The 24,649-nt window shown below is 37.0% G+C and overlaps 1 protein-coding gene across 1 annotated transcript in view; it reads right to left on the minus strand.

Annotated features, from left to right (window-relative positions):
* Window positions 1–10,558: 10,558 nt before the first annotated feature.
* LRCH2 (leucine rich repeats and calponin homology domain containing 2) overlaps window positions 10,559–24,649 on the minus strand; it is a 127,230-nt gene continuing 113,139 nt past the window's right edge. The window contains exons 15-21 of the mRNA XM_079765471.1: window positions 24,294–24,338; window positions 21,906–21,956; window positions 19,356–19,413; window positions 18,480–18,592; window positions 18,152–18,289; window positions 17,938–18,015; window positions 10,559–10,693 (exon numbers count right to left, since the gene is read on the minus strand). Of these exons, the coding sequence (XP_079621597.1) occupies window positions 10,574–10,693; window positions 17,938–18,015; window positions 18,152–18,289; window positions 18,480–18,592; window positions 19,356–19,413; window positions 21,906–21,956; window positions 24,294–24,338 (603 nt within the window). The 3' untranslated portion in view covers window positions 10,559–10,573. The remainder of the gene's footprint in view (window positions 10,694–17,937; window positions 18,016–18,151; window positions 18,290–18,479; window positions 18,593–19,355; window positions 19,414–21,905; window positions 21,957–24,293; window positions 24,339–24,649) is intronic.

Genomic DNA, 24,649 nt, shown 5'->3' on the forward strand with positions numbered 1-24,649 from the left:
GAATTAAATTGTGAAACCATGAAGATCCTAGAAGAAAACATAAGCAATAAAATCTCAGACATCTCACGTAGCATTATTTTCACCAATAGATACATCTTCTAGGGCAGTGGTCGGCAAACTCATTAGTCAACAGAGCCAAATATCAACAGTACGATTGAAATTTCTTTTGAGAGCCAAATTTTTTAAACTTAAACTTCTTCTAACACCACTTCTTCAAAATAGACTTGCCCAGGCTGTGGTATTTTGTGGAAGAGCCACACCCAAGGGGCCAAAGAGCCGCATGTGGCTCACGAGCTGCAGTTTGCCGACCACGGTTCTAGGGGAAGAGAAAAAAAGGAAAAAGTAAACAAATGGGAGTATATCAAACTAAAAAGCATCTGCAGAGCAAAAGAAACCCATCAACAAAATGAAAAGGGAACCCATTGTATGAGAGAACATATTCACCAATGATACATTGGATAAGGGGTTAATTTCCAAAATATATAAAGGACTCATACAACTCAATACCAGGAAGAAAAATAATCCAATTGAAAAATGGGCAAAGGACCTGAATAGACACTTCTCCAAAGAGTACATACAGATGGCCAAGAGACATATGAAAAAAATCCTCAACATCACTAACCATAACCCGGGTAACAGACAGAGACTTAGCCAACAGCAGCTACCCTCTCACTGCAACAAGAATTGTTTGAGTTGTCTTGAACCCATGGTGAGGGGAAGTGGATTTTTGATATCCAAATCCAGCCTACCACCAGGAATGCTCAGGGCCTACTCAAGAAGGCAAATAATCCTTTCGAATAATATTTACAGGGTAAAATAAGTTTGTTGTTAGAGTAATAAAGTTGACGGTGAAATAGTAGTCAAGTTTTCAGGCTAATTTAAATTGGCTAATTGAAGCAAGCAAATATTCTAGAAAAATTAATAGTACTGGACAAAAAAACAGTTCTTAAAGTGTTAACTAAAATTTTTATTGATAGTTCATCTCATGATAAAATTGCATAACAGGTAATGAACCTAAAGCAGTCATATTATAGTGCAAAAAATAAAATTTAAAAGCTATCAAGACTACATTAAAAATTTTTCAAAAGCTTCCTATTATTTAAATCAAAAAAAGGGGGGATCATAGAAGAATATCATGTAAGGAAAAATATCCTGTAAGTAAATTACATCTAGAAAATTTGTACTTTAGAAAAATAATTGTAATGCTAAAAGCAAGACACCCATGAAAAACACACATGGTGTCAAAACAAGCCAGAGGAAAATCATTTGGGCAAAAAATGAAAAAGGATCCCAAGTCAAATTTATAGGAAATATTCCTTTATTAACTTTTGGTCGAGAATATGTTTGTATATTTTCAGAAAAAAACTCCGAGACCATGTGGATTCCGGCAACAGAGAGGAATCGACAGGATTACTCCAGCCATGAAGACAGAAAAGAAGCAGTCCAGAGATGGAAGACGCTGACGACGCCTTGCCATACTAGCAGTCAGCAGCTGTGCTTCACTGCAGGTTGCCCAGGACCAAACCAGAGAGGGTCAGACCTGCATTACCACCATTTGTCCACCATCCAGAACTGAAATATCATTGCTGACATGTGCACATAAGGAACTGTTTGACATTGAAATTGGGTCACAAAAGAACTGGTGGCCCAGAAAGAAACTAACTACAGACTGATTCATTTGCCTTTCAGCATAACCATTATTGCTTGTCTCATTTTTGGTTCTTATAAGTGTATTTCTAGTAGCACATGATCTCACTCATCTAGGGGAAATGATGAACAACATGGACTGATGAACAAGAACAGACCCAGAAACAAGGAGGAATGGATCAGACTGTCGGGCCTCAGAGGGAGGGTAGGGGAGGGTGGGGATTTAGGGGAGAGATCAACCAAAAGACTTGTTTGCATGCATATGAGCCTAACCAGTGGTTAAGGACAACAAGGGGGTGGGGGCATGCGTCGGGAGGGGTGTGGGATGGGAATGGGGGGATGAGGACAAATATGTGATACCTTAATCAATAAAGAAATTAAAAAAGAAGAGAGATACCAAGTAAAACTACAATGAGGTATCATCACCTCAGACCTGCAAGAATGGCTACTATCAATAAATCAACAAACAGAGAGAACCCAAGATGGCGACGTAGGTAAACACACCTAAACTGTGGCCATGCACAACAATTTCAAAACTACAACTAAAAGACAATACATCTATCACCCAGAGGCACAGGAGGGCTGGCTGAGTGGAAGTTCTACAACTAGATGGAAAGAGAGGGGAGCATTCAGTGCACAAACACTGAAAAGCTGAGGTACAGGGACGCACGCGATACGGACTAGCGACGGATCCTGGCTGGCAGCGGGCGCTGCTTTCTTCAACCTGAAGGGGAGACGCGCGAGACCCAAACTCCTACAGGGAGAAGCTGGATTGTCTGCCATCGGGTCAGAAAGTGAGGGTGGCTTGCTTGCAGAGCTGTGCGGAGGAATAATTGTTTGATGTGCTGGGGCGCGAGACACGGGGACGTGGTCGGAGGCATGGGATGGCTGGCTGCCAGCCATTGCTGTTTGCCACGCCCTAGCCTAGTGACGCCCCGAGACCCCGCCCCACACAACCTACAAACACACCCAAGCTCCAAGCAGCGGCTTTTGCATATGAATGGCCTTCACTGTTGCTGCTAACTTGCAAACCGGTTCAGAGAGCTCCATAATCTACAAATCCCAAGCAGGGAGGAGAGGACTGTAGTTCTTGCTGTAACTCCTGCAGGGTGACCTCAGACAGTAGCTGACCTGCACCCCATTGGAGATCGAGAAGCCAGTGTACCTAGTGGTCAGTGTGAGACACAGGTTTCAACTCCTCACATCCATAAGTGACACATTCAAGAGGCAGACTCGGTGAGCACCAAAGCCCCACTGAAACAAGTCCTGCACCATAAGCGTGTCTCCAGCACAGCAGTTCTTCCATTATAAACACAGCAGGTCCCCACAGCCAATTGGCCTTGGAGGACAATTCCTCCCAGGGAACCTACAACCAAGATTGCTCTACCAAGCAAAGCTATCATTCAGAATTGAAGGTCAGACAAAGAGCTTCACAGACAAGAAAAAGCTAAAGGAGTTCATCACCACCAAACCAGGATTACATGAAATGCTGAAGGGTATTCTTTAAGAAGAGGAAGAAGAAGAAAAAGGTAAAGATAAAAATTATGAACAACAAAAAGACATCAAATACATACCTACCAACAAGTGAATCTAAAAATCAAGTGAATAAAACGTCTGAAGAACAGAATGGACTGGTGAATATAATGGAATCAGGGACATAGAAAGGGAGTGGACTGACAATTCTCAGAGGGAAAGGAGTCTGAGAGGTGTGGGAAGAGATTGGACAAAAGTCTTACACCTATGGATGAAGACAGTACTGGGAGTTAAGGGCATGGGGTGGGATGGGGAATCGGGTGGAGGGGATCTATGGGGGGGGGGGGAGAGGAACACCTGCAATAATCTGAACAATAAAGATTTATTTAAATAAATAAATAAATAAACAAACAACAAATGCTGGCAAGGATGTGGAGGAAAGGAAACCTTTGTGCTCTGCTGGTGGGAATACAGACTGGTGTAACTACAGTAGAAAACAGCATGGAGTTTCCTCAAAAAATTAAAAATGGAACTGCCCTTTGATCCAGCCATCCCACTTCTTGGAATACATCCTAAAAATCCCAAAACACCAATCAGAAAGAATATATGCACCCCTATGTTCATAACAGTGTTATTTACAATAGCTAAGATCTGGAAACAGCCCAAGTGCCCACCAGTAGAGTGGATTAAAAAGCTGTGGTACATTTACACAATGGAATACTATGCATCTGTAAAAAAGAAGGATCTGTTACTCTTTGCAGCAGCATGAATAACCCTGGAGAGTATTATGCTAAACGAAATAAGCCAGTCAGAGAAAGACAATATCACATGATCTAACTTATAGGTGGAATCTAATGACCAAAATAAGCTGACAAACAAAAATAGGTCCAGAGACATGGACACATGGAACAGACTGATAGATCTCATAGGGGAGGAGGGTTGGGGGATGGGAAGAGATTAACCAAAGAATATATATGCATGGTTCATAGATACAGAAAATAGTGTGGTGCAGGCCTAGGGTAGAGTGGGGGTTGGGTGGTGGTGGGCAAATGGGGGGCTAATGAAGGACATCTGTAATACTGTCAACAATAAAAAAAAAAAAAAGAAAAATAGAAAGGACCGAATAAATACAGTCAGAAAAGAAAGAGGAGAAGTAACAGCTGACACCACTGAAATACAAAGGATTCTAAGAAAATATCACGAACAACAAACTGGACAATCTGGAAAAAATGAATAAGGTTCTAGAAACATACAATCTTACAAAACGAAATCAAGAAGAAACAAAATCTGAGCAGATGGATTACAACAACTGAAAGTGAAGCAGTTATGAAAAAAGATTCAAACAAGAGTTTTGTACTGTATGGCTTCAAATTCACAGATGAATTTTACCAAACCTTCAAAGAACTAATATCTGTCCTTCTCAAACTCAACTCTTAAACTATTCAATCAACTGGTATTCATATATATATGAATGAATCACTGCCCTAGGGTATAATTTTAATTACTACTTCCTAAGCTATACAGCATTACTTTGTATTTCTTTGCATTAGAGGTGACTGAGATATCTGAACAGTTTTAGAAAATCCAATTTGCTATTTGAAAAATCTATTTATGTATTTATATATGTACATACCTAATCCATGTCTCACTTATTTATGTAGATACTTGATGCATATTAATGATTTACAGTAAAAATGTGAATTTATTTTTTCTAATCTTAAATAGCCATGTAATCAAATTATGTATTTTATAGTCTGAGAAAATAGTATGCGATTTCTTTAGAATTTTTAAAAGATCACATTTTAAAAAACCTTCTCTTTTAACAAATTTTGGTAACTTTTAAAGAATTAATTCAGTAACTTTCCATCTTAAACTACTGTTGCCAGTATTCTCATAACTCCTAAACTCTGGTTTTCCAATACAGTAAGACTTTCTGCTATAACAGCTGGAGGCTTGCATTACACACACACACACACACACACACACACACACACACACACACAACTACTTGTGGAAAATCCAAGCTATTTAAACACCATAAGCACATGGACTTTTAAAAAATGTTTTAAAATGCAGGAATAGAGCTCACACTTAAGGAACAGAAGATACTGGACATTTTCATATTAATCTAATATACAATAATGTATCAAATGGAACTCATTGATACAGTTCCTTGGAGTGCTCTGGACACTGGGATAGGTTCTTGAGAACCTTAGGACCATTCCATGTATAACATCAAAATTTACTAAAGTAAATGAACACATTTCAGAAAACTATGAAAAAAATTAAGTATCTTTTAAAATTCATTGATTGATTTTATAGAGGAAGGAACAAGGAGAGAGAGAGAGAAACATCAATGATGAGAATCATTAATTGGTTGCCTGCTGCACATCCCACACTGGGGAACCAGCCCACAACCTGGGCATCGAACCATGGAAATCGAACCATTATCTCCCAGTTCATAGGTCAATGCTTAACCACCGAGTCACTCCAGCCGGGCAAGTATCTTTTGTAAAAACCTTGAAGCGTCACCTAAAATATCGAACTATTATTGTACAGTAAATTAATACTAATGCTTGAACCACCACAAAGCCTTATTACTCAAGTTGGTCATTAGACCATCATGATCAGCATCTAAAGATAATTCAAAATTCTATGATACACTTAGAATAGTTTTCAAACAATGTAATGCCAAATATCCTACCTAATAATAGACAAATATGCAAATTGGCCGCACCTTCACTACACCCAAGCCACGCCCACTAGCCAAGCCACGCCCATCAACCAATCAGGACAAGTATGCAAATTACCCCAACAAAGATGGTGGCTAATTTGCATATCAAGACAGCATAGAAAGAAGCCAAGAGCTGCAGAAGGGAGCAAAGCTGCAGAGAAGCAAGCAAGCCGGGGGGAGGAGAAGGGAGGAGCGGAGGCGGGGCGGGGGAGAAGGGAGGAGTGGAGGCGGGGCCAGGGGAGAAGGAAGAAGAGCAGGCGGGCTGGCGGAGAAGGGAGAAAAGCAGGGGGGCTGGCGGAGAAGGCGGGGCAGGGGACAAGGGAGGAGAGCAGGCAGGGTGGGGTAGAGTGCAGCAGGAAACCCTATTGCAGGATTTTTCCTGAAACGGGAACACTAGTTTTTTTATATAAGTAACTAGAGGCCCGGTGCACAAAATTCATGTGTGTGTGTGTGGGGTGATGTGTTCCTCAGCCCAACCTGAACCCTCTCCAATCTGGGACCCTTCGAGGGATCCAACCAGTGGGATAGGGTCTAAATGGACAGTTGGACATCCCTCTCACAATCCAGGATTGCTGGCTCCCAACCGCTCACCTGCCTGCCTGCCTGATTGCCCCTAACCACTCCCCTGCCAGCCTGATCGACGTCTAACTGCTCCCCTGCTAGCCAGATTGCCCTTAACTGTCCTCCCCTGAAAGCCTGGTCACCCCCAGCTGCCCTCCCCTGCTGGCCCGGTCACCCCTAACTGCCCTCCCCTGCCAGCCTGGTTGCCCCTAACTGCCCTCCACTGCTGGCCTGGTAGCCCCCAACTGCCTTCCCCTGCAGGCCTGGTCACCCCCAACGGCCCTCCCCTGCAGGCCTGCTTCCCCTGCAGGTGTGGTCACCCCCAACTGCCTTCCCCAGGAGGCCTGGTTCCCCCCAAATGCCTTCCTCTGCAGGCATGGTCACCCCCAACTGTCCTCCCCTGCAGGCCTTGTCCCTCCCATCTGCCCTCCCCTGCAGGCCGGGTCACCCTCAACTGCCCTTCCCTGCAGGCCTGATCGCCCCTAACTGCCCTCCCCTACAGGCCTAGTCGTCCCCAAATGACCTCCTCTGCCAGCCCGATCATCCCTAACTGCCCTCCCCTGCAGGCCTGGTTCCCCCAACTGTCCTCTCCTGCAGGCCTGATCACCCCCAACTGCCCTCCTCTGCCGGCCCGGTCACCCCTAACTGCCCTCCCTTGCAGGCCTGATCGCCCCCAACTGCCCTCCCTTTTAGGCCTGGTCCCTCCCAACTGCCCTCCCCTGCTGGCCTGATCACCCACAACTGCCCTCCCCTGCTGGCCATCTTGTTGTGGCCATCTTGTGTCCACATTGGGGCGACCATCTTTGACCACATGAGGGCGTCCATCTTGTGTGTTGGAGTGATGGTCAATTTGCATATTATCTCTTTATTAGATAGGATTATATAGGATACTTTAAACTATAAAACAGAGGCAATATTATCTTTAACCTTTAATAATATTTACCCAAATAACTTTCTAGTTTTAAGATAACAACTATAGCCGAAACCGGTTTGGCTCAGTGGATAGAGCGTCGGCCTGCGGACTCAAGGGTCCCAGGTTCGATTCCGGTCAAGGGCATGTACCTTGGTTGTGGGCACATCCCCAGTAGGGGGTGTGCAAGAGGCAGCTGATCGATGTTTCTCTCTCATCGATGTTTCTAACTCTCTATCCCTCTCTCTTCCTCTCTGTAAAAAATCAATAAAATATACTTTTTAAAAAAGATAACAACTATAAATAAAAAATCATTTTAATATGCAGATTTCTTAAAAATTAGAATTTAAAAATGGAAGATTACATTTTTAATCAAATAACTTAAGGGTAATTCAATTATATACCTCACATTAAAATCTACAATAAAAATAATCACAATTTGACCTATCCTACCTTTTATTTTTAACTATTTTAAACTATTTATGTTATATAAAGATTCCATCTTAAAGGTGATATTATTTTGAAAAGATATCCTAGAGAATTATTGCTTTCTAAATAAAATGTTACCTACTAAAAATAACATGATATAAACGAATCTAGACTCTTAAACAACTTACTTTGAATATCATATTGAAGTCTATTTTTCCATTTAGCGAACACAGACACAAGCTATCAAATACTTACAAAAATGGATGCTGTTATATTGAGAGAAGAGGTAGAGAGAGAGAGGTAAAACAAATCTCAGTTTAATTTTTTCATTCAACTTTATTTATCCACAGTTTGCATCGGTATTATACATTTAGGGTTCCATTTACTTTTAAATGCATCAGAAAAATCAATCATGATAGATCTGTGACCAATACAAACATTTCTGAATTCTTCAAAAAATTCCATTAGAAAATTCAATAAACTAGTATTCTGTAAAGATAACTATTAAACAAATGGTAATGCATTTTCACTCTTTATTTCAATTCTAACTTATCCAATATCACTTCTTTCTTGTGTCATACAGTAATAAAATTTAGCAGAAGTAGCTATGTACTGCATTTTTAGGGCCTAATAAAATATTTTAGTTTGATTATTTAACCCTCTTCAAATCACATATCCAATTCAAATAATGACAATCATTCTCAATTCAAAATTGATGAAGTAAATATATAATAACCATAAAATTTACAATTATTAAAAAGTTACTAAAAAAAATACATCAGAGCCTTGATACAATGTGTTCTGGGGTACTAGGCTGTGAAACTGCCTTAGAGGTGGTGCTGCCTTTTGGCACTATAGTAAATAAACTTCCATGAAATGGACTTCAGATGGACCCATTCTATGTGGAATTTTGCTTTGTAGTAAGCTTTGTAGTAAAAAATGCTACTGTGGGGTTCCAGGGTAGTTTCTCTTTAAAGCAAAAATTAATTGATAAGTAAGTGAAATGCAATAAGGACATGGCCTATAATTTCACTAATATTTCAATGACAATGAAACAGAAAAATACTTATAAAACAAAATCTAGATTCCTTAATAAGAAGAATCCTATAGCATAACTATGAAAGCAGTATGAATGATTGCTTTAGCTTTTAATGGTCATTTTATTTGTAGCATTATCAAATTTATACAATAAAAACTAACAACTGAAGCATTCATTTGTCATTTTTTACCTATATTACCCAAGTTTTCACTAGGGAGATTATGTCAATGAAGGTATTTTGGTTTTCTTTTTTTAGACCCAACTGAAATATTTAAATTAATAACTAATTTAATTTTAAACCATATAATTATAAGAACCTTTAATTCTTTAAAAGCTTCAATTTGACACTTGGGGAATGTAAAAAAACACATCTATGTTCTAAAGCTAAATTTTAATTATATGGCTTCATGCCAACTGATTCAAAATATTAAGAGTTGTTTCTAAATCAGCCCTTATTAAACCATTTGGCACAATAGTTTTTGTATTTTCTATATACCCTTTGAAACACCCAGACTAACATTTTTAATAAGTTGCATACATTTTAGGAGGTAACAAGTGCAAATAATCACATATTTAAGATATGATACTTGCTTGACTACTACAAAAGTAATTATACTAAGGTTCTTCTATAGGAAAGTTATTCATTACAGTAATGTTTTTGAAAAATTCCTGCACTATTACCAATGTAAATTTATCCAACTCAAAATTAAACAAAGACTTTATGTAACAGTATACTTATGAAAATATTCATGGAATGGTCTGTTTAATTCAACATCGTGTTAGTTGAGGATCATAACATTTAAAGGATCCACATATGGCCAGATTTTGAATAAAAACATATTCCTCAATTGTTGCTCTCTGAATCTGAATATAACTAAAAGCAGCACACTGATGTAATATTCCTGAAAGTCAAGATATAAACCCAAATTTTGGCAGTTTTATAAAAATGTACTTGATAATTAGTACTTTGCTAGTTCTCAAAAAGCTTACTGCTTTGTGTAACATTTTCAATACAGAAATAAAATACTCTTCAAACAATACATTTTAAAAGATGATTATGTTTTGCAAAATTAAATAGCATAAATTAAGCATATTAATATTGCTTTTTGACAACATGAAATAACCAATTTAAGGAAAATTGCAATGGACTAAATAAAAAAACCACAAATATCACAATGTGAGGCACATTTAAATCCTCACATATTACTGACACTACAAAATCTACTAAAATATTTTAAAGTTTCACTGATTCCATTAATACATAAAAAGAAATTGCAAAAATGTTTAAGACTATAAAAGAGTCATCAATTACACAGGCACTTCACATGTAAACAATCTACAGTACAACTGAAAATATTTTGGCAACAACCTATAATACTAAAAGAATTTAATATAAAGTTGTAATTCTGTATTCTCTACTCATTTTTTTCTAGAAAACTAAGACCAAATATTAAAGAAATTGTATATAAACTAGAATTAGAAGTGTATTAAATAACTCAAATGTAGAATTGCTTAAATCGGTAAAAAACAAAAAAGATTACCTTATCCAGATGTTAAATGGTATGTATGCTACATTAAAAAAGTAAACCTAATGCAATTATTAAATTGAAATCATATTTTAAATTTAGCATCAATTTTATTTTTAATTTAACACAATTTTTTAAACTAAGACTTGATCTAATAATATTATTTTAATTAGATAGTCTTATTTATGAAGTTGAGATATTTGAAATAACTTCAAATAAATGAAACTATACACTTATGATTTTTAGATGTTATATTAAGCCATAGAAAGCTGAGATGCCTTGGTTGTAGGTAATTCAAGAAGAGCCTGAACTGTGACACCAACTTTCACAAGACCTCTTTCTTCCAAAATATGATGAGGCAAACAGAGTCTTTCCTGAAAAACAAAATAAGTGGTATCTGAACATTTGTTTTTAAATAGTGCAGTAGAGCCTAAATTATTCAAAATTGAATTTTTAAAATATGCTTTCTATAAAACTTCAAGCACAGAGCACACAATTCTAATCTAAAATGTGTTTATAAAAGTAGACTTTTATGGTATGGGATTCTATTTTACAGGCTGTATTTGATCTGTTAATCTTATCCACCTGAACAAGTATTTTAAAGTGAGATGATCATGCTAAAATGTTTCCTAAGCTCTTGTGCTGGAGTAGAAAGAACACTACATTTCCAACCAGATGATGGGCCACGTAATCTGAAGTGTTAAAATTTCTTGAGATGCAGTTTCTTTATCCTGAAGATAGAACTGTATGAGAAACAAACAGAACAGTCAGTATGTGGAGGCACTCTATAAACTGTTCAATCCTATACAAAATTGGTCACTCTGGTTCTACCAGTTCTGAGGTTCCATGGTATCTAATATACATAGCACTATGGTACTTTTCTTGGCTTAAGGGTACTTCCCTCCAGGTTCTAGTGATGCTGTGTTGCTTCTTAGTTGCAATAGTCTAGAATTTGAAAAATAACAACTGCCTCCTCTTCTAAGCACATCACATGTGCCATTTGATCTTCACAACTCTATGAGGAAGAAGTTTAGAGATAACTTTGTATTAGGTTTCATTAGCCTTCACTGATCCTCTTCTAACATCCTAATGTTTTCCAAGGGTTCTGTGTTCACCCTCTTCTCATTTTACACTATATCCTCTCCATGGTATTGTCAAAGCCTTATCAAAACTGCAGGGATTAACTGGTTTATATGTATGTATACAACATCAAATGAATTTGGTAGCTATTTTTGAAAAAACAATGCAGTCCACTGCTTCAGTTGGGACACCATTCACCTCAGGAAAACAGTTAGTAATGAACAGAGTGGGTGGCAGACAGACCACCCACTCTGTTCATTACTAACTGTTTAGTAATGGGCCCTATCTAGTTCATAACTGTGTTTTAGTTGGGCGGGAAAGTGTTTTACAAACCTGCAAACACTTCAAAAAAATATTTATTGTTGAGAGTATTACAGATGTCACCCTTTTCCCCCCATTATCCCTCTCCATCCAGTTTCCACCCTACCCCAGGCCTTCCCCACCCTACTGTCTGTGTCCACAGGTAATATGCATATAAGATACTAGAGCCCCAGTGCACAAAATTTGTGCACTGGGGAGGGGGGTGTCCCTCAGCCCGTCCGTGCCCTCTCGCAGTCAGATATGCCTCTCACAATCTGGAGCTCTCACAGTCCAGGAATCCTTGCTCCTTACCACCCACCTGCAGCAGTGCTCCCCCTGTGGGAGTGCACTGACCACCAGGGGGCAGCTCCTGCGTTGAGCATCTGCCCCCTGGTGGTCAGTGCGCATCATAGCGACTGGTCATTCTGCTGTTCCGTCAATTTGCATAGTAGGATTTTATTATATAGGATTTGGTTAAGCTCTTCCCATTCCCTCTCTTCCCCTTCCCTCTGAGATTCATCAGTCTGTTCCATGTTTCCATGCCTCTGGTTCTATTTTACCATCAGTTTATTATTTTGTTCATTTATTTTTAAAAATATTTTTTTTATTGAATTTAGAGAGGAAGGGAGAAGGAGAGAGAGATAGAAACATCAGAGCCTGCAACCCGGGCATGTGCCCTTGACTGGAATTAAACCTGGGACCCTTCAGTCCATAGGCCGACACTCTATCCATTGAACCAACCCAGCTAGGGTAGTTTATTTTGTTCATTTAGATTCCTTATTCATTTATTTTGATTTTTAGATACAATTGTGGATATACACTGAGTGACCAGATTATTATGATCTCTGAATGCATAATAATCTGGCCACTCAGTGTATATCCTATATAATAAAAGGCTAATATGCAAATTGTCCCCTCAACCAGGAGTTTGACCAGCAGGCAGGCCGGCCAACCGACCCTGTCCCCTCCCCCTGGCCAGGCTGGCTGGACCCCACCCATGCACGAATTCATACACCGGGCCTCTAATATATACACACACACTGAGTGGCCAGAATATTATGTGTTCAGAGATCATAATAATCAGGCCACTCAGTGTATATGTATTTATTGCCATTTTATTGTTCATATTTTTTGTCTTCCTCTTCCTCTTCTTAAAGAATACCCTTCAACATTTCATGTAGTACTGGTTTGACCTCCTTTAGCTTTTTCTTATCTGGGAAGCTCTTATCTGACCTTGAATTCTAAATGATAGCTTTGCTGGGTAGAGTAATCTTGGTTGTAGGTCCTTATATCATCACTTTGAATATTTCTTGTCACTCCCTTCTGGCCTGCATAGTTTCTGCTTAGAAATCAGCTGACAGTCATATGGGTGCTCCCTTGTAGGTAACTGCTTTTCACTTCATACTCTATTCTACTGTTGATTTCCTGTAAATTCTTCTTCATTTTGGTTAATTTATCTCCTTCATTTCTGACTGGTTCTTTTTCATTTGTTTGAAATTCTCAATAAGATCCTTGAAAGTCTCACTAAGTCCCTTGAAGCTCTCATTAAGATCCTTGAGCAACCTTATAACCATTGTTTTGAACTCTGCATCCTGTAAGTTGCTTGTTTCCATTTCATTTAGCTCTTTTTCTGGAGATTTCTTCTTTTCTTTAATTTGTGACATGTTTCTTTGTCTCCACATTTTGGCTGCTTCCCTGTGTTTGTTTCTATTTACTAGGTAGAGCTGCTATATCTCCTGGAATTGCAGAGTGGCCTTGTGTAGTAGGTGTCCTGTAGGATCCAGTGGCTCAGTCTTCCCAGTCACCTGAGCTGGGCACTTTAGGTACTCCCCTGTGTGGGCTGTGTGCACAGTCTTGTTGTAGTTGAGATTTGACTGCTGTTGGTGTCACTGGGAGGAATTGACCTCCAGGCCAATTGGCTGTGAGGACCAGTTACAACTACAGTGGAAGAGCTGCTGTGCAGGAGACACTTCTATGGAGCAGGATTTGTTTCAGTGGGGCTTTGGTGCTCACTGAGTCTGTCCCTGGAGTGTGTTGCTTGTGAATGTATAGAGTTATAATCTGGTATGGTCTGAAGCTGTCCACTGGGTACACTGGCTCTGGAGTATCCAGAGAGGTGCAAAGTCAGCCACTGCTCAGGGCCACCCAGCAGGAGATACAGAGCTATCTGCAGATGGCTGCTACTTGTATTGGGCTTCGAAGTGCCCAGGTGCAGCCAAGCTCTGAAGCAGGGCAGGCTGATGGTAGTGCCAGGTCTTGGGCCTGTTATTGATAAGTATGGGGCACACTGACACCAGCTGTTGCTTGTTTGACAGATTTTAGCAAAATATGAAGCCTAAGCCAGGACAGGCTATTCATATGGAAAAGCTGCTGCAAAGAACTTGAGTGGAGCTTCAAATTGGATGGAGTAGGGTCTCAGGGAATCACCAGGGTGGAGCAAACAGTGTGAGCCAGGCTCATGGAAACTCAGATATGGCTTCCAGTCAGCTCTGCAATGGGGGGGGGGCGGGGTGTCACAGCATAGGAACAATGACCCCTGCGAACACCCCTGTCTGGGAGAAAGCTGACCCCAAGTTCTTGCTCTGATGCCAGACAATCCATTTCCTCCACGTATGTCCTTGATACCCCCCCCCACCCCCTCGCCAAGCCATTGCCCCAGTGCTGGAGCCCAGAGCGATCAAGTACAAGTGTGTCAGTGCACTGGCCCTTTAAGAGGAACTGCCTGGGTCTCCACCAAATCACTCAATCACAGTCCCTGCTAGTTTTTACAGCCCCAAGTTATGGGGACTTCTCTTTACAGCTCTGGAACCCTGGGCTTGAGGTCTGGTGTGGGGCTGGGACCCCTTTCTCCTTACGGGAGGCCTCCACAGTCAAGGTATCTCTCCTAATTTAAAAATTGCCACACGTGGGTGTCAGACCAGCCCATTCTGTGCCTCTGCCCCTCCTACCAGTCTCAATGTGCTTTCTTCTTTGCTTTTCTAATTGTAGGACTTCCATTCAGCCAGATTTCAAGTGGTTCTGAATGATGGTTGTTCTGTATTTTAGTTGTCCACTTTTTTAAAAAAAATCCAGTGTTTCTTGAAATACTAGAAACCTTGGCAGGATTGGAACCCTATTCCTGAAAAATAACAACTATATCCTCCATCCTGATTATTTTTAAAAATGTACTTTCTGCCAAGATCTCTGTATTGAGCTCCAGATACAAATGTCAACTTGATACAGTCAAATGGATGTCAACAGACATATCAAAATCAACATGTCCATAACAGAACTACTTCCTCACTAAATTAACTTATTCTTCTATACCTGTGAATAATATACTGTTTAATCTCTCTCAACATAAACCTGAGAACCATAATAGTCTTCTCTTTCTTCTTTACTCCAATAACCATTCACCAAATACTATTGTAATATTCCATTTAACAAGAGTTCTCAAAAACTATATTTTTTATCTCCATTTTCACTGCAGCATTAGTTGCTTTCTTAATATTTTGCTTATTTATTCAAATAACCACTGAAGTATATATTAGAAAAGAAAATAGTTTTCAAAATCAATGACTTTAGCTCCCACCTTTGAAAGTAGAAAAGAGCACATTAAACCAATGGCAAGCAGAAAGAAAGAAATAATGAAGATGAGAGAAAAAAATAAACAGAAAATAATAGGGAAAAAGTCAATAAAACCAAATTCAGAAGATTTTTTAAAATCAATACACCTCTAGCCAGATTAGTCAGAAAAAAAAGAGAACATATACAAATTTCCAATATCAGAAATAAGAAAACAGAGATTCTATAAATACTAAAGTAATAAATAACTTTATAATAAGTTTGGCAAACTAGATGAAATGGAAAAATTCTTTGAAAGACAGAGTATACCAAAGTTCATGCAAGAAGAAATAAAAAACAAAAACAAAATAGCTCTACATCTATTAAAGTAACGAAATTTGATCATAGACCTAAATGTAAAATCTAAGATTATAAAACTTCTAAAAATAAACATAGGGGGAAATCTTTGTGACTTTGATTTATGCAAAGATTTCTTTAGTTTGACACCATGATAAATTTTACATCAAAAATACGTAAAGCTGTTCTTCAAAAGATACTACATAAGAATAAAATGACAAGCCAGCCAGGCCAATGTGGCTCAGTGAATTGAGCATCGTCCCATGCACCAAGAAGTCACTGGTTCGATTCCGGGTTAGGGCATATGCCCTGGTGGTGGGCTCAATCCCCAGTGGGGGGCAGGCAGGAGGCAGATGATCAATGTTTCTCTCTCTCTCTCTCTCTCTCTCTCTCTCTCTCTCTCTGTAATCAATAAAAACATATATATATTTTTTAAAGGCAAGCCAAAGACTGAGATATAATGTTTGTAAATCATACATCTGATAAAAGCCTTTGAAATCTCAAACTCAATAAGAAAACAACCCAATTAAAAAATTGACAAAAGATTAGAATTCTTCATAAAAGAATTCATAAAAATGGCAAATAAACCCTTGCTAGTAGCTAAAGTGTTTAGAAAATGGGAGTTGATTGATTCCTCCATAGCCCACCATTCTTAAGTTGAGGATAGGTGAGGCACTAATACTGCCCTAGATCAAGCGGTAGAGAAAAGACAATGGTACATTAAGAAGAACAGTATTTGTAAGACCTTTTCATTTACCCTCCTTGCCAAATGTGTCTTGAAGGCGTCTGTAATATGTTGGACAGCCTTTTTTTTCATGTAAAAGAAAAGTATCCAAGTTAAGAAGGTGGGTTCTGGAGTTAGACTACCTGGATTCATAGCATGGTTCCAGTGTTTACTAACAGTGTGACCTTGGACAAGTTCCCTAACCTCTCGGTGCCTCACTTGCCTCATTTGAAAACATGCACTCATTCAATAAATGTTCATTGAGAAGTCCTTCCCCAAAAGAGTCTTAAAACAAAAATGGAAAAACAGAAAAATGTATATAATACAATATTATTTGGAAAAAAATCTTCCTAATTTTTTATTTTCCCACTAAGAGATGAACAATACAAAAAAAGAAAGAACTAAAATAAAAATGGTTAAGAATTAAAATAGTAAAACATGTCAACCATAGAGAAGATATAATTAGAAAAGAATATAGTTACAAAATTATATAGCAATTCAACTGGTTCTCTACATATACGTAAATTATATTTATTCACTTGAGAAAAGAGGTTAAAGTGGAATCTACAGACTAGTCTGTTATGAATGATACTCTTGAAAAGAGAGTTTAACAAGCCCAACTCATTATATAAGTGTATCAAATAAACACATTATAAATCTTAAACCTACACAGTTATTATATGTCAGTTATGTCTCAATAAAAATAATTTTAAAAGTTAAATTTTTAAAAGCACAACTAGATTGTGATCTGCTAACAATGTCATGTCCTCTCAAAAGTCAGTCATGTTGACGTTAGGCTTACCAGATTTTCCAAAAAACAATATTTTGCTTATTCATTTTCATTATACATTGGCAATATAGCTTTGTTAACTTTATAGTATTGCAACTATTATGTGAAACATAAGCCAATTCCTACAAATTTCGTCCAGTGATAAATTATCACAGTGTTACTAAGATCTCCAACTAGACATGTTAAATAAAGTTTAAAACATTGTTCACCTTGCCTGGCTGGTGTGGTTCAGTGGTGGAGCAATGACCCATGATCCAAGAGGACACTAGTTCAATTCCCAGTCAGGACACATGCCTGAGTTATGAGCTCAATCCCCAGTAGGGGGTATGCAAGAGGCAGTTGATTAATGTTTCTCACTCATGGATGTTTCTATCTCTCTATCCCTTTCCCTTCCTCTCTCTCTAAAATCAATAAAAACATATTTAACAAATAAAAACGCTGTTCACCTTGAATACAGATCTTCCAATCAGAGTCTGTTATTGTGCAAAGGAGTCCAAATGTCCTCCAGCAGGAAAAAATGATAGCAGCAATAATCAAAACCAAACTGTAATATGGCCACTAAGTTATGTTTATTCAATGATGTGTATGATGTCAATTTTTCCATATATGTAGCTGTTTTCTAAATGACTTTCAAAGCAGCTTTAAAACATTCATTAGAGAGCTGCTATAGTTAAAGCTGGGACTCAGTAGAAGGTACCTATGGAAGGTAATAATTTTCATATTTAAAGAGCATTATTCATTCCTATTGCGAAGAATAAGAACCCCTGTATGCATATAATAAATTAATATTTAAATTATTATTTTGTTAGAAAAATAACAATTACCTGTGAGACACCCAACTTTTTACAAGCATCAAGGAAATTTTCTACATTTCTTCGACATTTTGCCATGCTCAGTTTAGGCTGTAAAGTAAGAAAAATAAAGGTGTATTTTCAGGCATATTTATACAGAAATTAATCAGAATTGACATTATTTAAAGACAGTTTCAAGAGGCTCTATTTTCCTCTAGAAAACTAAAAAATTGTAGACAAATCTTACCACAGCTGGTGATGGCACATGAATACTAGCTACAGAGCGTGGCCTTATATGATTGGCTAAATGGCAAAGAACAACCCCATCCATCAGTGCAGCTCCAATGTCATCAGGCAAAATTACTTTCAACTTGGATTCGAGATTCTACAAAGAAATGGGTATAAATCACAGATATTCTACCTAAATGCCTTATATATTTATATTTACATTACAAATCATTATATAATCCAAAATTTTATAAAGAGCATTGAAAAGAAAACCCATATATAAATTATTAATTTTTCAAGTTAAACCCATTTCTACAGAGCAGATCTGAAAGGTCAATCTGACTTACATTGCGAAGTTGTCGTATTTGCTCTCTTTCTTCCCGTAAATGTTCCATCTTTCTTCTCATTGTAAATCCAGGATCTGCTGCCCCATATTCTTGGCGAGATGAGCGGCTAAAAGCTATAAAAACAGAAATTTCCTAGCTTATTACAAAGCTAATATGAAGGATCAACCATCGGTAGGAAAAGAGGCATGATAAAAAGAATCAATACAGAATTACATAAAATGCTATTACTTATTAATACATTCTAAATAGTTTTTACCGAATATAATTAAGATCTACTTATCTGCATAATTGAAAGCAACAGGGAAGACAAATGTAACGATTTCTACCACCTATATATGTTCTTATTTAAACATACATTTTTAGAAACTTATGATCCAGGTCAAAAATTATTAAACATAAATCAGCCTTTATTATCTTTAAAGAAAAAGGAAATTATTCTTGAAGGTCAATAAAGTTATTCAGGAATAAAAACTATAATTCAATACCTTGCCAAGTAACATGGATCCATTTTCTTTTGGGCTTGCCAAATGCGAAAAGATCCCTTTTTAAAACCACAATATAATGGTGTGCTATAATTTCAAACAGTGTTTGGTCTGCTGGCAGAGTGGTCATTCTAATAGCAGTCACAGTAGAGTAGAAATAAGACTGCAGTATATCTAAGGCAAAAAGCTGAGGTTTCAGGAGCTTGAAGGTAAAGAGGAAGAAAGAAATGGGGAATGGGAATTGGAAAGACAAATAAGGTTAAGAGAAAATTACTTTTAGGAGAGGGGAAAGAATCTATGTGTACTTAAAACTATGGAATCAAATCCCATTTAAGCTTGGAAACTCTAGTTTCACATATAACCAATAAATTTTATATGCAGAATATATATTTACCTGATCTTGGCTTCAAGCCAAAAGGACCATGTGAAAAACCATCAGTTCTATCATATTCCTAAAAACAGAAAACAAATAAAACCTCTTTTCTTTCAAAATAATTAAGGTAGTTATTCATATCCATTCCAATTTTGAAAAGTTTGTTTTTTTTCATGATTAGTGAAGCAGAAAAGGTCAAATGCATTTCAATTCAAATTGATAATTTCACTTTTAAAAGATGTATAAATATTTGCTAATTGACCTGATTACATAAGCCTTTAAATATTTCTCTCTCATAGTATAAGTAAAATTAAAAATAAAATTATTGAAGTGTATAAAATAGATATTACTTTTGAATAAATAACAAATTAATATCTCCCCCCAAATGAAGTAAACATCAATGAAAAGATAAGTGAAATTAGCAACATTTACACAGTATCCACCATGGACTTGAAACTTAGTGGATAATATGAGGCAAATCTACACATTCATACTAACAGGAGTTGCAGAATGATAGATGATAAATTATTATGTCTTCTATTAGAATGTACATTGCTTCAAAGTGCTTTCACAGTTACTGCTCGGAAAGAACTGTGGCATACTTTTAAAAATCTGAACTTGGAGTCAGAAAGCTTAAGCTAAGTCTTAAGCAAAACATTTAATTTCTGTGACTGTTTCTTCATCTTTAAAATGGGGTGTTGTGAACATTAACTGAGATAACTAAAAGAAAGCACTTTGTAAATGTAAAGTGGTAAGATAAGGTCATTTTAGGAGCATCTTATTTAATCTGTGCAACAACTGTGAAGTAGATAGAGTCTGGGTTTCAGTCACTACTCTACCATTTATTGACTGGAGTCTTTGGGCAAAGTTATCAGTCTCTTCAGCTGTAAAATGATGAGGCTAATACCCAGCTCATGGGATTGCTCTTAGGTTCAAATGTAGAGGCAAGCCTTTGTTAGTAGTAAAGTACTATACCAATATAACTTTTATCATTTTCCTTTCACACATGAAATTGAAGAAACCAAAATTCTGCTGAATCTGTGGATTTTATGATTAACATGTGATATACAGTTCAAGCTGAATGTCAGTTGAACTTGCTCACAAACCTCACAGTTTGCCTTCATTCTTTTGGTTAAAATATTATGACTATCATTCTTTTTTAAAAAAAATATATTTTATTGATTTTTTACAGAGAGGAAGAGAGAGGGATAGAGAGTTAGAAACATCGATGAGAGAGAAACATCGATCAGCTGCCTCTTGCACACCCCCTACTGGGGATGTGCCTGCAACCAAGGTACATGCCCTTGACCGGAATCGAACCTGGGACCCTTGAGTCCACAGGCCGACGCTCTATCCACTGAGCCAAACCGGTTTCGGCTGACTATCATTCTTTTGGTTGAAATATTATGAATTCCCAGACAAAATTTTATTTATCCAAATGCAAGCAAAATGTATTATATAAACAATATAATTTACTTGAGAAAACTGGCACTAATACTCTCTCTGTGAACATCGATCATGAAATCACAAAGCAATCAGGCAAATAAGTAGTCAATTATATGCTTACATGTGTTATAACTGAAAGTAAAAGACTTACAAAAGCATATGACAAAGACTAATTTTAGGATATCCTAATTTAAATTGTTTCCCAAAACAATGTAAACCATTTTACCTATCATATAAATAATTTAGAAACATGTTTATAAAACTAATGTCCAAGTCTATTTAAAAGTTTTACAATTCAACTCATCCAAAACAACAAATAATCCTAGCTTTAAAAAAATATTTAACACTAACTATATAAAAAAAATACTACCTAATTAACCAAAGTTATATGGTGAATTTGGATCATCCAAACATTTAGACAAAGTCCTGAATTCACCAAATAAGTGCATGATCATTTATTTACTAATGCCAAAACATGTTTAGAATACTAAATAAAGTAATCTGAAGTAGAAGAGATACTTTTGGAATTTTAAAAACTTGTATCTTGTTGTAAAGCAATAGGTTTAACTAAATTAGAATCAACCATTCAAACCACTTGGTTGAGATCTCACAAACTTTCATCTTTCCATTCTCCCCATGCAACTCCAGTCTATGATGTTAGGAAATGTGTATCCTCCTGTCGATAGGAACAACCCACTGCAGGGATGTTTCTCGTGGAAAAAGGAAGTTTCTCTTGCATTGCTTTCAGACCTAATTGGCTATGAGAAAAACCAAAGGTCATTGCACAATGCTGAAGTACTTTGCAAATTTAAAACTTTAAAGCCGTTTCTATAATTTATTTCAAAATATGGTTAATTATACAAAATAAAAATTTTATATATCGAATGCTTTTCTCTGATCCATAAGCATTTCCCAATGAGTAACTTGTTATATTTATTATGAATATTTGTACAAAAATATGGTGGTGTTCTTAGAATTCTTTATAGGCTATGTTTGTACAAATAAACCTAGATGCCTTTCTAAATTATAGGTGAATAAATTACATTGTAAGAAAAAAAAAAGGTGAGGTTAGAAAGAAGAGACAAGAAAGAAACCTATGTACACATATAAAAACAGAACTTGTACCTCAGATGATACTGGAGATTGTGGTGACATGTTAGCATTATCACTGTCTTGCTAAAATATAAAAATAAAAAGATGAAAAATGAAATTAAAACATGAATGATAATTTAGACATATAAAAAGAAAACTGAAAATTGTTTTGATCAACTGCTAAAGAAAATCTGGAAAATACGGTTTACCACCTTACTACTCAAAATGTGGTCTCTGAACCAGCAGCATCAGCATCCTCTGAGAACTTGTTAGAAAGGCAGAATCTCAGGCCTCACCCAAGAACTACTTAATTAGAACCTGTATTTCAATAAGCTCCCAGGTCATTCATAAGCACTTTAAAGTTTTAGAAGTGCTATCCACTCACATAATATTTTCCTATAAATTTATTTCCTTTATATATCACAAAAAATCTTTTCATATTTCTTAGAAAAGATCCATATGTTAAGATAAATTTCTGATGGAAAATGGCATTAATATGTTACAATCTGAGGCAAGTGCACAAAGACATGCAAAAATTCCATCACCCCAAATAAAAACATTTACCTGGGAAAGTATGTGTAGGTAATATAGGCTTAGAAATAATTACAAAGAATTTAAATGCATAAAATAATATTAAGTAGCCCATGTTTTTTGCATGACTACTACCAACCAAATACAAAAATCTTAACATTTAATCTTGAATATGCACACCACACAGGACATTTATTCACCATTCAACAAATTATTACTAACTACTTACTATACACTGAGTGAACAGATTATTATGATCTCTGAACGCATAATAATCTGGCCACTCAGTGTATATCCTATATAATAAAAGGCTAATATGCAAATTGTCCCTTCGACCAGGAGTTCGACCAGCAGGCAGGCTGGCCAACCGCCCATGTCCCCTCCCCCTGGCCAGGCTGGCCAGACCTCACCCATGCACGAATTCATGCACTGGGCCTCTAATACACACACACACACACACACACACACACACACACACACTGAGTGGCCAGATTATTATGCATTCAGAGATCATAATAATCTGGCCACTCAGTGTATATCAGGTACTGTGCTAGACATTAGGAAAGACATTAGGAATACAGAAATTTAGTAAAATCATCCACTCAAGATCTCTCAGTCTAGAGGGAAAATAGATTCAGTCATACAGGTAACACAACCTTCTCAGTAAAACAAAAGAGCTTTGAATGGCATATTATGAGGCACACATAAGGGGCAATTGGAGAGATGATGGCGGTGGTTGAGATAGGCAAATTTCCTGAGTAACAATAAGAACTGAGTAGGTGTTTACCAGAAAAAGAAAAGAATAGCATTCCAAGATGAGAGAACAAAACAAAGGCACAGAAGCAATGAATGAAGATTGCAGAAAGCTTTTGAGCAGTTCCCTATTTCTGGAGAGTAAGGTGAAAGGAGGGCAAATTGGGATTTGAGGCTGATATAAGCAGGGGCTTGACTAAGGTCTTAGAATTTACCCTCTAAGTGATGGGGATACACTGAAACTTTCTAAGCAAGGGAATGGCCTGATCATATTTGTGTTCTTTGAAACCATCATTGTGGCTGCAGGGAGAAAGGACTAGAGCAAGGGACAGGTGAGCAAGGATGCTACTGCAGTAGTAAAGGCAAGAAATGATGGGGGCCTGTGCCAGGACAGAAAGAGCAGATGTGCAGGTGGGGGTTGTATTCAAAAGATTTCAGTATCAAAAAAAAGTATGTCTTGATAACTGATTAGATATTGAGGCAGGCAGGACAAAGTGGATAAAAAATATAAAGGGACAGGGAGAACAGCTAAGCTGAATCACTAGAGTTCAGAGTTCAGCAAACGTTTTCTGCGTGATTCCATTTCATAAAATTAAAGGAGTTTTCAGAAGCCCTGCCAAGAACCAACATAAAATTAACTATCAATACCTCCAAACAAACTACACAAAGCTTAAGTATCAATGAGACTATCATCTGAAAAATTCTAGGCTGCTGCATAGCTTAAAATGGTGAGGTAAAAAAATTTATAGTAATGCACAAACTGTATCTAAGTTTAAATGTAAAATAGAACACAAAATTTGTGGAAAGAGATTAATAATTTCCAAACAAATCTCAACTGACCACTAGGTTGATTTAGGAAAATGTAAAAATTTGGAATTCCTAAATTTCAATTTCAAGACAAATGTTAGAATTCTAAAATTGAACTATTGGAATTACAGAAATTATTGGACATACAGATATTATATGATTAAATTAATACTTATATGATGATGCTCAGTTTTTATTGCTTGAAAAAACCTAGGCATTAAATCAATAAGAAAGACATTGAAAGATAGATTACATTTTACTCTGATTGTGCCAACTACATATGAAAAGTAAACATTTCAAAAACTTGGTAATATTACCCTCTTTTCTCACCTCATCATTTTCATTGCCACTTGAACTCTTCCTTGATGATTTATACTGAAAAATATTTAAAACACATACTGTAATTTTTACTAGTAAATTATATGAGGTTTATTCATATTTTGCTATTTTTATTAAATTATGTTATATTAAGTTTAATTACATAACCAGTTTAAGTGGTCCTACTACTTACTGATAGCTAACACATACAGTACTTTCTATGTGCAAGGCATTGTTTTAAGTATTTTACGTATATCAAGTAACAATTCCTCCCTAAACTGATCCATTTTTCATTCCTTCCATTTTTCAACCTGAGGGTTGCCTTAAATCCTCCTTTTTCTGAATCTACTATATTTAATATGTCATCA

The sequence above is a fragment of the Cnephaeus nilssonii genome, assembly GCF_951640355.1.
Source record: "Cnephaeus nilssonii genome assembly, chromosome: X".
NCBI classification, from domain to species: domain Eukaryota; kingdom Metazoa; phylum Chordata; class Mammalia; order Chiroptera; family Vespertilionidae; genus Cnephaeus; species Cnephaeus nilssonii.